Source organism: Odontesthes bonariensis, chromosome 18 (assembly GCF_027942865.1).
Source record: "Odontesthes bonariensis isolate fOdoBon6 chromosome 18, fOdoBon6.hap1, whole genome shotgun sequence".
NCBI lineage: Eukaryota > Metazoa > Chordata > Actinopteri > Atheriniformes > Atherinopsidae > Odontesthes > Odontesthes bonariensis.
This window is the reverse complement of record NC_134523.1, coordinates 13878108-13892793: the sequence shown is the minus strand read 5'-3', so window position 1 is coordinate 13892793 and position 14686 is coordinate 13878108. Positions and strand designations below refer to the sequence as shown.

The window sequence follows — 14686 nt, the reverse complement described above, 5'->3', positions numbered from 1 at the left end:
TAGTGAAACACAGCATGCAGGAAAATACAGGAAGCAATCATTGGCACCTAAGATAATCCAGTTTATTTCATTGTTTATGTGAACTAATTAACCAATGATTGATGGTTTTACTTAATAAAAAGAAACTGATCTGCATCAGTTTGTTTATCAATATTACATGAAGGAAATGAACATCTTACCTGCACTAAAACATGCCAGAAGTTCAATCATGCTGTGGGGCTGCTCTGCTGTTTTGGTATGAGGGCATTTAGTGTATAAAAGGAATGATGAAATGCAAACATCCCCAATACATGTTAGGGTGAAATGTGTAACCTAGTGTCAGAAAACAAGGTCTTAGCTAAAGTGGCTGGTAAGCATACAAAAATCTGAGACAATAAAATAAAGTTCACACTGATTCCGTAACCTGCGACAAGGCATTAGACGCAGATATGTCTCCAAGTTTAAGGAGGCACAAGTAAAACTTCCCAACAGTTTATTTCTAGTTAGAGTAAAAAGTCCATTTACTAAATGAAACCATCGTAAATTGATGCGATTATGGTCAAAGTTTATTTCATGTCAGTTTGTCTCCTTGCAAATATGACAGATGGGCCACCACTGAACACAGCGCTAAGCTCTGGGTGGGCAGACCACGTCATAGTCAGATTGGGGATTTTCCTGTCCCGCAATGACATGATGGCTGCCTCTTTAAATGCAGGAGCACAATACAAAGACATGATCTCAATCTAACGGTCTATTTTCCATACAGCGTTCATAGTGAGTGCCACAAATGTGCAGACGAGGCTCTGACATGACTAGAAATTCAAATCTTTACAATCCTTCTCTCTCAAAGTTATTGGAGAACTATAAAATCCCACAGATTCGGTCATATTCTGTTTCTACAATGTGTCCTTGCTATTTCTTGTTGATTTACCTTGAATAGGTATTTTAATTAATTTCTTAAAGTAGGGTTTTGAGCAAACACATTCTTTTCAGAGTGACCCACACTGGTATCTGCCTTTTATACAGATACAGAAAAAATATTGTACATCAATCTCCCAACAGGGATAATGGAAAACAACCCGATTCCCCGCAGAAATGTAGTCGAATGCACTGAGCCAGATTGTGAGATTAAAAATCCTGGTAAATCCTAAATGAACCAGAGAGACGGAGAGAGAAAGAGAGAGAGAGATGAGGCGAAGCGAAGGAGGTCAGGCTCTGTGAGCTGCCACGCGACCGCCTGACCACATTGACCGAGGCAGCATTTTGGCCCCAGGAGGGTCAGTGCAACCAGAGCCTAACACAGAATTCTGACACAGATTTGTACCAAAGCATAAAATATATTTCCGATAGATCTGAGATTAGTCTGATAAGAAACATAAAACAAAAGAAAAGCAAGTGGAAAGGGGGAAAAGTATCACTGAATGTGAGGAATTTTACTAAAAGACAATGTTTCTAATTCACAACAGAGGCACAAAGTGACACGAAAACTAATATGACTCACGGTGCTTCTTTGGGAATAATCCTGCAGAACTCACCTGCATCAGGAGTTTCCCTATAAAAATCCCTATAAAAGCCCTATGAAGTGCGGCTCTTATGCCATTTCTCTGCTATAAGGACAAAAAATAAATAAAAAAATAAACTAATCCCAGACAAAGTGATATCAAGCACTGCTCATTTAATTGTCATCTTTACCAAACAAACATATAAATATCATTTTATGTCCTCAATTAACAAAAAAATCATCCACATTTCCTAGAGACAAGTATATAAATACATTGACGGAATAATTTCACTCGTCAGTAAAAAGTGAACAAAAGGGCACCTGAAGCCACAGTGACAAATCATTTTGGGATGTCTAAGATTTGAAAACAACTACCACCACCAGTTGATCAACACCTCAATGCACTAAGACTCTTTGCGCAACAAGAAAAGCATATTTAAGTCCCCCAACTGGATGCCCACAAAAAAAAAGCTAAAATTTGTCCCCTGACAGAAAGCTGTTACTGTTGCTATTCTGAGCAGTACTCCAAGAGCAGGTATGAACAGTTAAAAGCAAAAAAAAGAAGAAAAGAGATCCATTTTATTTCATGTACACAAGTGCTATCACCATAGTCATGCAAAATTAATCGATTCTGACATCAAACCTTGCAAAATGGAGGGAAACTATAAAAAGGATTCCAATGCACTTTCTATACAACTATGGGTTAAGGCAATGGAATTAAATTCCTTTCATATAGTTGTATTTGTGTGTCTGTGTTTGTAAATGTCTAATTTAAGAGCAACTTGGACGTGGAATTAAGAGCGGCACTAAGTCTCATCAATATGGAAGTTTTCATTTAAGTCATACCCATTTTTGTCCCAGTCCCCACAAATCTTGGAATTCAGGAATAAACAAACAAACAAAACAAAAAGTTTCACATTCCTCAGATAGTATTAAAAACAATTAATCCACAATAAAAAGAAGTCAATACAGCCGTTTGCACAGTGCAATTACAGAACGGGAAAAAGCCCTTACAATCTGTACATATGGCGTGGCTTTTTCTAGCACAAAACTGGAAGAAACTGCTTTTGAATAAAGAAAAAAAAACAATCATACAGAGAGCAGACAGAATCATTAATAAAACATACAGTCCAATCAGATAAAGACGGATATAAACATGGTGGTAACGATGATAAAAGTAGAACTACGCCTGTGCTACTGCTTGATGGTTTAATCCCTCAAACTGTTAACTTTACACCACAGCACCCCCTGGTGGTTCATAACAGTGACTGCAATTTGAGTGTGAAATGAGCTAAAAGTCACAGATTTGTCCACGAATAGATAACAATTTCGCAAACTTTTAAGCCAACTTCCACAAACACCGGTCGGAATCCACCGCTTCATCAAAACCCCAAATCTCTGACACACAAGCCCACAAGTTTAACAGCAATTTTTTTCTTTGGGCTATTTTTAGGTGTATTGGACGGTAAAGACGGGGGATTACCCAGCAGACTAGCTGTGGGGATAGTTTTTATGTGGGAGATGCTTTTCACTCCAACACAACTGCCATGGTGTGACAGCTGTCATTCATCTGAAACTAATAAGCCATCACAGTAGTGGCTGTTTGTACTCAGGGAATGTCACATAAAAGCAAAGAGAAACCTATCTTAACACAGCACATTTATGTCATACAGTACATGCTGTATGTTGACAGAGTGCTAGTCATTCTTATAGCCCATAATGTCTGGGTGAGAATACCTTCATACTAATAAAGAAAATCATGGAAGGACGTCACGTACTTTAAAAAGGGCACAACTTCTGAAAATACCCATAGATTTGTCTAATGACAACTTAAAAATTGGCATCTATTTTGCACAAAAAAGGCTTTTTTTGTGTGTGTGTGTGGGGGGGGTCCTATTTCTACAATATACAGACACCGCTTCATGCTTTACCATGGAGTCAAGGTGTATTAAAAGCAAACCCTAGAATCTGTTACTGTACATATAGGCACGTGAGTGTTGTACTGAGATAGACCTCCAACCGAACCTAATCCAACCCCATCCTTCGTCGTTCACCCAGGAACCTTTCAGTAAGTCATAGAGGGGCAGCAGCAGGGCAAGCAAAACAAAATGCATCATTTAGAGGAAGGGGGGGGGGGGGTTGTTCTCTTTTAACAAACAAAAACATACGATTAAAACCCGTTTTGTATGTTTGGGTTGATAACGACTTACACTCTGGTAGGAGGAAAAAAAAAAAACACTTTTGAAGCCATGAAAAATCTGCCTGAAGCTCCACTCTGGCTGCAGTGTCGCAAATAGTGCAAAATTAGTTTTCAGTCCATAGGACCACATTTCATCGCTATACAGTATTTATCCAAGCAGGTTGCATCTGCTGCTTGCTTTCATTTTGTTGCTGTAATCGATTAACTGTTACGTAACTCGGACAGAAATTGTACCTGGTAATTATTGCATGTGACACGTTTGACAATCATTTGCATATGCTTTGTGTAGATCTGGGCTGTTTCTTCAAGTTTCTCTTCTGACTTTTTTCTTCTGGGAGGGCTTCGGAGGCTCAACTACCTGTTCAGACTTCTCTGTAAGCAGATAAAAAAAAAGCAAAAACAACAACGACAGAGCTGCATTAAAAGGCAATCCTTGAGCACGTAAATTATGAGTACGTGTGCTTTAAATTAAAGTAATTGAACACAGACGAGAGGGGTTGAAACGTACTCTGAGAGGACGATATGCTGTTGTTCTGCTTTTTAGAGGGCAGCACAGGAAGCTCTTGGGCTTTGGTTACTGCACCGGCTGTGGAAGCCGTCTACGATCAAACAAATGCAACACGGTTACATTGCAACAGGTTAAATACCACAATTCACCTCGTATGCAAACATATGAGTTTGCGAGATCTCAAGAGCCTGATGTTGGGTTTCTTACCTGAGCATCAGATGCAGGCGGCTCCTCGGTTTTCTTCTTCTTTTTCCTGTTCTTTTTAGATTTGGCTGCTCCACCAGAAGGATCCTCAACATCTTTCTCATCCTCCGATACCTAACATTACAAAAACCCACAGTATTTAAGACAGAAGCCAAATTCACCAATTTGTGGGGTTTTCATGACAAGAAACATTCAAGAGAACAAGGAACTGTTGAAGCCTATCGTATGTTATCAAGAAGCTAAGACCCAGACTGAAAACCGTATAGAAATCAACTGCAATGTGAAGGGTCTGAGGATTGAAACCTTGCTGGGGACAGGCTGATCCCTCTGCAGAGGAGCCGGTGCCACAGGTACTGGAGGCACCTCGTAGTTTCCCCAGTGTTCTACTGGGGCGTTCCAGTCAGAACTGGGATCTCCTGCAGTCATCCCATCTGAAAAACATCAAACAGAAGGAGGTTAGATGGAAGAAAATCCAAACAGATCCTCTCTTTCGAAACAGTCAGCAGGTGCTTAGTACGGTGCAATGTGTGGGAGAGGCTCCCGACTACTTACTAAATCCGGACCATTGATCGTCAACATTGTGTTGGTTCGCCCACTGCAGCTCAGCCGAATTCGATAATGTGTCTACAAGAGGCAGAGGGTTATCAGACGAGTAACTGAGTTAATAGCAGCGGACTACAAAAACACTAGGGTGAAGTGAAACATGATCGTTAAGCTTTCCAGGAAGTAGAGCTGGACTGTGACAGTTAATCGAAGCACAAACCTGTGGTGTTCAGTCCGATCACGGAGAAGGACGCAGGGCGGAGGTCGGCCTTTACACGGCCATCGATACTGCCCCATGCTGCTGGTGACAGCACACAGACACACCGATTATACTGCTGGAGCGCTTCCAGCAAACACAACTGACAGCTCAGGATATGACAAGAACTGACTGAATGACTAACATGTTTGCCATTTACATGTACCAGTGAAATGTTTGGACAAATATCAAATCATTTTGAATAAGTGGGTGTGTCCAAACCTTTTTACTGGTGCTGTGTATCATACTATTTGAGCGTGTGACTGAATTACACTGAAAAGGAACTTTACTCTTCTACATCGATTAGTTTTGTTTCCTTGAATCATAACTTACGCCAATGAATTGCCTCCCTTGTCCAAAGTCTAGTAAATTAAAAGCGCGGTTATGTTAAAGAAAAAAAAAAAACGCACTGTCATTTTTTCCTCCCAATTCTGCAGAAAAATGAAAAATCTGTTCTTCCTTTTCAATTTGACGCCGACAACAAGTCTTAAAAAAGGTCGGAACACGGGCATGTTTGCCACTGAATTGGATCCACTCTTTTTTAAACGAGCTAACCTGCGTAGCGTTTGGGAGATGAAGACATAAATTACCAAAGCAAAAACCCTTTACAATTCTTATTTTATGTAGGACTTCACTGTCTTTTATTCTTATTTGTTTATAAAAAAATAAATAAAAAATTGCTGTTTTTTTTTTTATTTCAACTACTGTCTTTGCACTTTCTTTTCTGTGAGCTTCCTTAAAAACTGAATTTTCTCACTGTGATATCAATAGAGTTGATCTGATCTAATCTACTCTGAAGTCAGGCTGGTTCGGCACTCAGACTCAGTACAGAGCCAAGCTGTTATACTATGAGCAGATATCAAGGCCTTCTCTAAAAAGAATGACTAGATGTGAATGTGGCTCCAAACCTGGACATATTATTCATAATAACCGTTGCCTTCCGGGTATTTAAAGTACCCACACAATGCGGTCTGCTGCGTCCCTGTGACAATCAGTGATCATTACATTGAAATGTAGTGAAATTATAAGTCAGATGGTATTTCTCCTCTGGGAACTATGGATGTAGTGTCTAAGATTTCACCAAAAAATATTTGAACCGATTCTTGCAGGACGCTTTTCCACGTCACCTTGTCCATCTTAAAAGAACTAAGGTCTCGAGAAAGCCTCAAAACAAGAAAATTCCTCATGTTTAACATTCAATGTGTATCTCTGAGTGTTTCTAAATCAATCTAAAAGATTGTGTGCTTGCAGATCAGTGCACTCTGTCATTCAGAGAGCATGCAAACTTTTTTTTCTTTCTGCCCCCACCCCCGATCCAGGAGATAGTACCTTGCGGCTCCTGAACCCAGGAACGGGGCTTAGGTTGGGGCCTGTAATGTGTAGTTGCAGGTATTGAATTCCACTTTGTTCCCTCCATAGAATCCATCTGACCTGTGATCTTCGAAGACATGTTGGACCAGCCGCCGCCATTGACTGAAGGCTCCTCTTTCCAGGTGGAGGTCGCTGACAAAACTAGCAAAAAAAGAAAGACCAAGAGTAAGTTCCGTTTATAGTACATCAGTGGAGTCAAGCCCAAAATGATCAGTTTTGGGAATGCTGTTTAAAAGCATTTTAATTTGCTACAAAGCTTCCAGGGAGACCAGATGATGTCACATTCAACTGTCACACATGTCGAAAGGTGAATGTTGTCATGCTTGAACATAAATTTAAATGTGTACACATCTTCGTTTCTAAGACCATATCTTATAACTTTAAAAAGACAACGATAAAGAGGGCAGTCATGAGACATATTGGCTTTGTCTTTACCAGCTCCACTGGCAGCATCCCCCTTTGCGGTTGTTTTCAGGTGCTGGGCCTCTGAAATAAGTTCAGAAAAACATTTGTTAATAGTCACATCATGACTGTAAACGGAGTATGTTAATACTGGTTTAATAATTTATGTTAACCAACTTCCATTCCATGTTTAGGCAGACTAAATTAAACTATATTATGTGATGCACCAAATTAAAACATTCTAACAACTGAACACAGGTTATTTCATCTTCAGTAGTCAAATACCATGATTCCCTCGGTTTTTCTTGGAGGGAACTCTGGCTACAGGTGCCTCCACGTGGGTTTTGGGGGTGTCCACACCTCCCGTACCACCAGAGTCCCCGGGGCCTTTTTCCTTCCTGCGCTGTTGCTTCTTTTCTCGGTTGCTGACTTTGGTCTCCCATGCCCCTGGTGAGTGTGCACACACGCATTAAACAACACAAAATGCTTAAAGACGTTCTATGTCTAATAAGTGAGACTAAGCCTGCCCTGGGTAAATATTCCCAGCTTGGAAAAAGAGAAGTTATGAAGAAAATTCCCCTTGGTTGGCCGAAACTTACCGTCATCCAGTTCCTTCCCATCATTTTTGGGCACATGTTGAACTGGTTTCACATCTGACTTGGTTTTCTTCTTGTTCTTTTTAACCTGCACTGGGGCCTGCACCTCGTGTGCCTGAGGGTATAAAACAAAGTTATGCCAAAGTAATGCGTGAATGAAAACTTGTGGCTACTTTCCCAATCAATAAAAATTTCAGAGGGTCTCAATTTAGGCCATACCTTCCCAGCTTTAATCTCCGGTGCTAGTTTCGACACCACCTCAGCCACTTTAGCTTCCTCTCGAACTGCGGTCACTGGTTGTCCATTGGACTGAGTCTTCTGAAAGAGAGAGACATATTCAATGAACAAGACAGTGTTAATAATCCGGGAATAAAAGAAAAACACAAATATAAACTTAGCTCAGCTCATTCAGTTTTTTTTCTTTTCAGAATAATGTTGCTAATAATAATAGCTGTGCTTCCACCAAAGCAAAGCAAACATCTGCTTGCTGAAAATACACCAAATAAGATTTATTTGGCAGTTAAAATTTGCTTTATGGGTCAGTAACACTTTAGTACAATCACAATCACGTAGGATTGTAGTAAAAATTACTTTGTCATCTCATACCAAATCATTTCATGGCATATGATGGTTCATAGTTTTGAGAAATATTCTCATTATATAAACTACTTAGAGATTAGGCTACAAGAATGACACCGTATATTTTTGAGTGCTTAAAAAAAATCGGTTCTTTGGTTTATGGTCGTTATAAGAAGCGTTTCCTTGAACGTGCCTCGGCTAACGTTCCAGAGGTTCACCAACCGAAACAATGACGTGTCAGTTAGCTACTCACACAGCTAGTTAGCGTCCCCCTGTGCACAAAACACTGATTCATAGCATTTCAGTAAGCTAACTGGTTGAAATTGATTAATTTTAAACGAATAGAAGGGTTGTCCTCCGATGGTTTAATGCGTGTTCTGTAAACAAAGTGGGCTTTCAAAAAAAAAGAGGCCAATTCAAAGTACAAGATAGCCTCGCCAAACTAGCATCAAACATCACGACTACGGCCAATTAATTACCAGTAGCTAGCTTAATTTATACATCCATTGCTAACAGGGAGAAGACCTTTGTTAAGTGTTGATCGTTAAAAATTCACCGACAATTAGCTCTAGTTTTGATTGATTCCCCGTGATGCGACAGCTTGTTGCCGCTGCCCACCTTTTCAAGAGTTTTCTTTTTATTCCTCTTCCTCTGCTCCTCCGGTTTGCTACTTGTAATAAAGTTGGCCTTCTCAGGCTCACCGCTGCCGTGGGTGACCGGGGATCCCCGCTTTTTCCCGAAGAGCAGACGGCCGCAGACGGCGGCCCAGGACACACCGAGCAGCAGCAGGACACCCACCAAAGCCGTGGACAGGATGACCCATGTCGGGTAAAGCTCGGGCTTCAGACCCAAGTCTACCCCGAACTGGGCCCGAACATAGCCTTGTCCCGAAGACACGAGCTCCTTCAGACGGCTGGAAAGCAGCTCAGCTTTCTCTAGCGCAAGACCTCGCAAGTCCTCAGCCATCTTTACAAAACGCGTAAACAGTAGCTGTTAGCTTTCATTTCCGAGTATCCAGCATCCGTATGCTAACGGAGGAGTGGCTAATCTAATCTGATTATTTGAAGAAATAAATCACGGTTAAACTCCAACTGCAATGTTTGAATATGGTTTCTGATTGTGGATAAATCCGTGTCATCTCCCCCTCAGAGATTTTTGCCGTGCCAAGATCATGCACCAGCACTACATTTAGAAACAATTGATCAAATAAGGCTCTCAGCTGAAAAATAAAAAGAGCAAATGTCATTTTTCCAACAACAAAGTCATTTTACAAAAAGTTTTATTGCAATTAAAGTATAAATACAAACAATAAACCATAAAAGCCAACACTCAGGACACCAAACTCCACCAGTTAAAATATATTCTTGATGAAAACCACCTTCATTTGCCCAATGACGGGCTCCATAATCACACCATTAGGCTCCCTCATTACTTTAATGACAGCAAACCAAAAGCCTGGGTGTATTGTTACAGTGTGTCAAATATACAAAAAGTCACAAGTCAGGATTTAAGAGCCCAATTTGTTCACCTTAACCCACAAATCAGCTGGTAAGTGCCTGAAGGTGTATTATGTAGCCCCGATGCCAAAAAGTATGAATACAAATGAAATTTTGTATTACAAACATAATCTCTGATAAAACAGAAATAAAAAAAACAGACCAAACGTAACAGATGCATAACAGAGCATCCTCTCGGTTTCAGAAGTCTGCGTCCAGAGTGAATTCGCAGTCCATCATGCTCGACATCACTCCAAATCTCTGATACTCTCCCACTCTTTTTTCAAAGAAGTTAGTCTTCCCCTCCAGTGAAATGGCCTCCATGAAGTCGAACGGGTTTTCCACTTTGTAAACCTTGCATGAAAGAGTGGAAAGAAGAGAGAAAAATACAGTTACCGCAGTGTAAAAGACACTTTTGAGACATTATGAGTTGGCTTTGTTACACTTGCGGTCGTTTTCAGGAGAATTACCTTGGCCAGTCCGAGGTCAGCGAGAAGCCGGTCAGCCACAAACTCGATGTACTGCTTCATCAGACAACAGTTCATTCCAATTAGATCAACTGGCAGGGCCTCCGTCAAAAACTCCTGCAACACGAGACAAGGGGCTGCTTATTTAAAAACTGCTGTGAAAGAAGAAGATTTAGTTCTTTGGTCACCACGGGAACCACCTGACCTGCTCAATGGTGACAGCTTTGATGAGGATATCCTTGACTCTGTCCTCTGAGGGCTTTTTCACCAGGTAGCTGAATAATAAGCAGGCAAAGTTACAGTGCAGGCCCTGGGGGAGGAAAACAACACGCATATCAGAAGAGCTGACTGTTTTCATCTGCAAGCCAAGGTCTGACCTGCGTTTTTGATGATTTTTATATTTGTTTTTTTAAGTGCTGCATGTGGACGCCGTCTGTTCACATTTTAATGATGAAGTTTTAAAGGAAGAGGAGTGACAGAAGCCTTAAAAAAACAAACAAAAAAAAAACCTGTAGATTAAACTGTGCCAAATATACCTATGTGGATATCCAAATAACGGATATCAGGGCAAAGATTTATTTGAAAGCAGAGGACTTAAAAAACAAGTATAAACAGGTTTTAAGACTTTATTTCTGCCACCTCTGCTCTCCACAGAACTCTGACTGCAAACACAGCAGGAGTCCACCTCCCGAATCTTGTGTCTCGTCTACATAGTAACACAGAGATATCCGACTTCAGAGATTACCTGCCGTGTTCACACATGATCTCAATCTGTGATTTTTTTTTTAACTGGAGTCATTACTTCAGCAGGTAGTAGGCTGTCTCCTTTATAGAGTCCAGAGCGTATGTTGTTGACATTTGCGCCCTCGTGTGCAACTCTTTCAAAACCTGTGTAGTTCGTTTCAGAGTTTTATTGCACGTCTGTAAAAAGTTAATGAGAAAAATCACACAACTTCCTGCTCGACTCGTCACATTTTCAAGTGTTTACGGTCTCAGTCGATAGCTTCAAGTCCTCTTTAATACAGCTTAATGTTCATTTTGCAAATTATGGTCCAGTTTGGGGTAAATTCCATGGCAAAGCAGGGCACCCTTTAGGTAGTGGCAAACGTTTGATTATCATGCCATTACAGAATAGGTATCCTTACGTTCTTTGTCAGAGTATGCATTGAAAGCCGAATAAGTCAGCAGGTACATAAATCAAGAGAAGAAACACAGCAGGGAAACACTGGAACCGAGTTCAGAGACATGAAATGACAAGTAAAGCATCACTGCAAGTCAACGAGGAAGATTTCCATGTTTCATTTTATGAGCTGCCAGATGTTTGTAACCTAAAATGTAATCAGGAAACTAATAACTACCTAAACTCTGTGCCTGCAATAAATTACACAACATATTTGCAGCTGCAGTCTTCACAAAGAAGAAGTCCATTTTACAGATGAGACAACGTGTCTTTGTGTGTGAATCCATCTCACCTCGTCCCTGCTGATCAACTCATTGGAGAAGGTAAGGCCAGGCATGAGGCCTCTCTTCTTTAGCCAATAGATGGCGGCAAACGAGCCAGAGAAGAAGATGCCCTCCACAGCTGCAAAAGCCACAAGTCGTTCCCCTAAGTGCACAAAAGCAAAAGCTACTATCGACGCACAAAAGATGGGAAGCTCCTCTCGGCCAGAGTTGTTCACTGTACTCAGTTTTCAGGGTCGTGAATTTCACCCCTTCCTTACCGAATGTGGACTCGCTGTCGTTTATCCACTGGAAGGCCCAGTCTGCTTTCCGCTGCACGCATGGCATGGTCTGAACGGCATTAAACAAATGCTCCCTACAACACAAAAACTTGAACCATTCAATATGCATCATTCAAATACTCACAACAAAGATGGTGCCTATAAAAAGTCGAATAGTATTTTATATGTTTAACTGTTTTATGATCACAAACTACACTAGAACAGTTTTTTTTAAGTTCTTGTTCCCCTTTCAGACAAGAGGCACGTAACATCAATGGTTATGTCAATCTGTTTAAAACGATGGCTTTAAGTCACTGGTGACATCAAAGTTAATGTTGCTCATTTCAGACAAATCCTTGAGTGTAACGGACGGCGTGGCAATAGAGTGGCATTAGTTGTGTAAAAATGTACCCGTGGGGCATGGAAGCAGCTGGAAATATGCCTAAAATGGGATACTTTACTTCACCTAAGGACACCTTTCCACTGTAATCTCTGTACAAAAGATGATAAGGCACAGCTCAACTGAAGCATCTATGTCCATACAGGTTGTAGTTAGGCTAAAGCTCTCTCATAATTTATATTGGTTTGCCATAAAAATTCATATCAGTATATCAAGTACGCTATACTGTGGTTATAATACGCTGGTGGATGAGAGCAGTTGAAAAAAAACAAACAAAAAAAACAGAGAACGGAAGTTGCAGCTTTATCTCAGATGCTTATAAGCGGTTTTCTTTCGATCATTAGGCTCAGAAAGAAACAGTTGGTTAGCAGGTAATTACTAGAAGGAAATCCATGGAGAAGGAATGTTTGGACAAGGCTGATATTCATCTGATGATGCCGTCTGTGGATGAACAGCTGATCAGTAGCCAAGTAAACCCACCGTTACTGTATGTCTGTTAATGTGACTGCAGCAGTATAGCGATTCTAAAAAAAATGCTGATATGTCAGTTTTTTTCTGTGGGTACATGAAAGCTGCTGCAGCTGGAAATCCCCACAAAGTGGGGTTAGCTTATCTACTGATAGACAGCTGCAGGTGCAGGAAATTCAACTGTTAAAACGTGTAACACACTAAAAAAATTAACAAAATTAGTATGTCCATGTCAAACCAAACCACTATAGGCAACTGACCTCTCCTTCAGGTCCCTGATGTAAGTGTTGATGAGCAAACTGTACATCTCCGAGTGAACAGTCTCGATGAGGATCTGGAAGCTGTAGAAGGAGCGTGCCTCAGGGAGCTGCACCTCCTGGCTGAACCTCTGCACCTGTTGAGACAAAGACAAACGAACCACATGGTGTAAAACATGCTAGGTGGTTTCTTGAAACCTCTTATCAGTGAACTATAAGCAAAATAGGCTAATTAATTTCTCAATTGACCATCAGTACATCGGATGGTTTTGTATGGAATCTACACAGATCGACACCCACAGAATTATCTAAGCTACAAGACATTAGTTACGGACAATTTCACATCCCTCGGCCCCCTCTCACCAGGTTCTCATTGACAATACCATCACTGGCAGCAAAGAAGGCTAAAACATGGGAGATAAAGTGTTTTTCCACGGCCTTCAAACGGTCCCAGTCTGCCAAGTCTTTGGATAGATCAACCTGAAAGAGACAAAGTCAACAGTCCAGCTCTTTAATAGATCACTCAGGGTTTTCTAGTGATGACAAAGTGGTTGAAAATCAATTGATTTACTAGTAAACTTCTTAATGTTGGAATGGACATTCTTGTATGACATTCGAACACCACAACACAAAATATAATATTTTTACATTAGAGTTTTTATTTTCTAATGATACTCGACTGCTTAATGGATTTGTTATGGAAACATTTCGCACAATGAAGTTGGTAAGATACTAAAATAAAATAATCAATACCCACCTCCTCCACTGTCCAGAAAGAGGCCTGTGCCTGCTTGTACATCTTCCAGATATCCGGGTGCTGGATGGGGAAGATGACAAACCGTCGCGGGTTGTCTCGGAGCAAAGGTTCATCCTCGGTCTCTGATCCGTTGTGACAGCCTGCATCTTTTTCTCTAAAACCGTTCTGCAAAAAACCACCCACATTTCTTTTGGGGTCTGCTTAGCTACAACCGTGTTAGATTTCTGTTGGACATATGATTTACGAATTGTCCCTTTAATTACGAGATCAACCATTGCGCTTGCGCATTAACTCATTACAAAGGAAGTAACATTTCCAAACATCTAATAAAAATGTCCACATTAAAGTTATTCGGTCGTCTTCTTCTAACCAATCGACATGTTGTAGCTTCATTTTCTCGGCGATTGTTATTATTATTTTCAAATCAGCGCCACAAAACGTAACTAACAACTAACGTCCAAGCAGAGATATTTCGTTTACGGATGCACTTGGCTAAAATTTTACATGTTCAGTGTTCTTATAGGTAAAACATTGATTTTATAACGTGACACTAAGATTTATACGTTTAGCTACCAGCCCGTTTATCAGGTAACATCGACGCACAGCCGAAAATATTGACTTGTACAAACATTTTACCGTCACTCAAATATACTGACCTGGATATTCAAACTACCACCGTTTATGTAAGATGACCAAACTGCTGACTTACATTTATGTGATTAGTTTCCTCTGAGGATGACTTTTTCACCGTCGGCGTCATTATAAGACTTCGGCTCTTGTGGCTAGCTTGTGCTCCGTGCCATAACCCTTTAAATGTGGCTCTAGCTTTCACCTGTCATCGACAGAGCACCACAGCGCCTCCAGCGTCCAAACGCGGTACACGAGATGTTACACAACATAATTATTGTGAACTGAAACTGAAAAAGACTCAGCACCTCTTCAGATATACCCGCATACTTTCTTGCATTAATTAGTTAGGTT

At 40.7% G+C, this 14686-nt stretch overlaps 2 protein-coding genes across 6 annotated transcripts; both read right to left on the bottom strand.

Annotated features, from left to right (window-relative positions):
* Positions 1-1634: 1634 nt before the first annotated feature.
* mtdha (metadherin a) lies at positions 1635-9164 on the bottom strand. 5 transcript variants are annotated; one of them, XM_075449379.1, is made up of 12 exons: positions 8758-9164; positions 7780-7878; positions 7564-7675; positions 7250-7411; positions 6998-7048; positions 6521-6703; positions 5156-5236; positions 4945-5016; positions 4696-4823; positions 4396-4506; positions 4189-4279; positions 1635-4052 (listed from the first exon to the last, which is right to left on the bottom strand). In XM_075449379.1, exons 1-12 carry the CDS (start codon positions 9103-9105, stop codon positions 3985-3987), a joined length of 1506 nt encoding a protein of 501 aa, XP_075305494.1. In that variant the 5' UTR covers positions 9106-9164; the 3' UTR covers positions 1635-3984. The 5 variants fall into 5 exon arrangements, with proteins under 5 accessions (XP_075305494.1, XP_075305496.1, XP_075305495.1 ...); XM_075449381.1 differs by having other exon boundaries at positions 7780-7875; XM_075449380.1 differs by having other exon boundaries at positions 5156-5233; positions 8758-9163.
* Positions 9165-9401: 237 nt separating this feature from the next.
* rrm2b (ribonucleotide reductase M2 b) lies at positions 9402-14596 on the bottom strand. The gene is made up of 9 exons (XM_075449767.1): positions 14415-14596; positions 13706-13870; positions 13312-13428; positions 12952-13085; positions 11824-11918; positions 11575-11708; positions 10308-10412; positions 10106-10219; positions 9402-9989 (listed from the first exon to the last, which is right to left on the bottom strand). Exons 1-9 carry the CDS (start codon positions 14463-14465, stop codon positions 9837-9839), a joined length of 1068 nt encoding a protein of 355 aa, XP_075305882.1. The 5' UTR covers positions 14466-14596; the 3' UTR covers positions 9402-9836.
* Between the last annotated feature and the right edge of the window lie 90 nt (positions 14597-14686).

What these genes read in the sequence shown, in the direction of transcription:
- mtdha (XM_075449379.1), bottom strand. Translation starts at nt 9,105, where the DNA reads ATGGCTGAGGACTTGCGAGGTCTTGCGCTAGAGAAAGCTGAGCTGCTT. An exon ending in GGATGCTGCCAGTGGAGCTG is followed by an intron (nt 6,704 to 6,997) that starts GTAAAGACAAAG and finishes TTTTTTTGCTAG; the next exon opens with TTTTGTCAGCGACCTCCACC. An exon ending in CGCCTGCATCTGATGCTCAG is followed by an intron (nt 4,280 to 4,395) that starts GTAAGAAACCCA and finishes GTTTGATCGTAG; the next exon opens with ACGGCTTCCACAGCCGGTGC.
- rrm2b (XM_075449767.1), bottom strand. Translation starts at nt 14,465, where the DNA reads ATGACGCCGACGGTGAAAAAGTCATCCTCAGAGGAAACTAATCACATA. An exon ending in GTATTGTCAATGAGAACCTG is followed by an intron (nt 13,086 to 13,311) that starts GTGAGAGGGGGC and finishes TTGTCTCAACAG; the next exon opens with GTGCAGAGGTTCAGCCAGGA. An exon ending in ATCAGGGACCTGAAGGAGAG is followed by an intron (nt 11,919 to 12,951) that starts GTCAGTTGCCTA and finishes TTTGTGTTGTAG; the next exon opens with GGAGCATTTGTTTAATGCCG.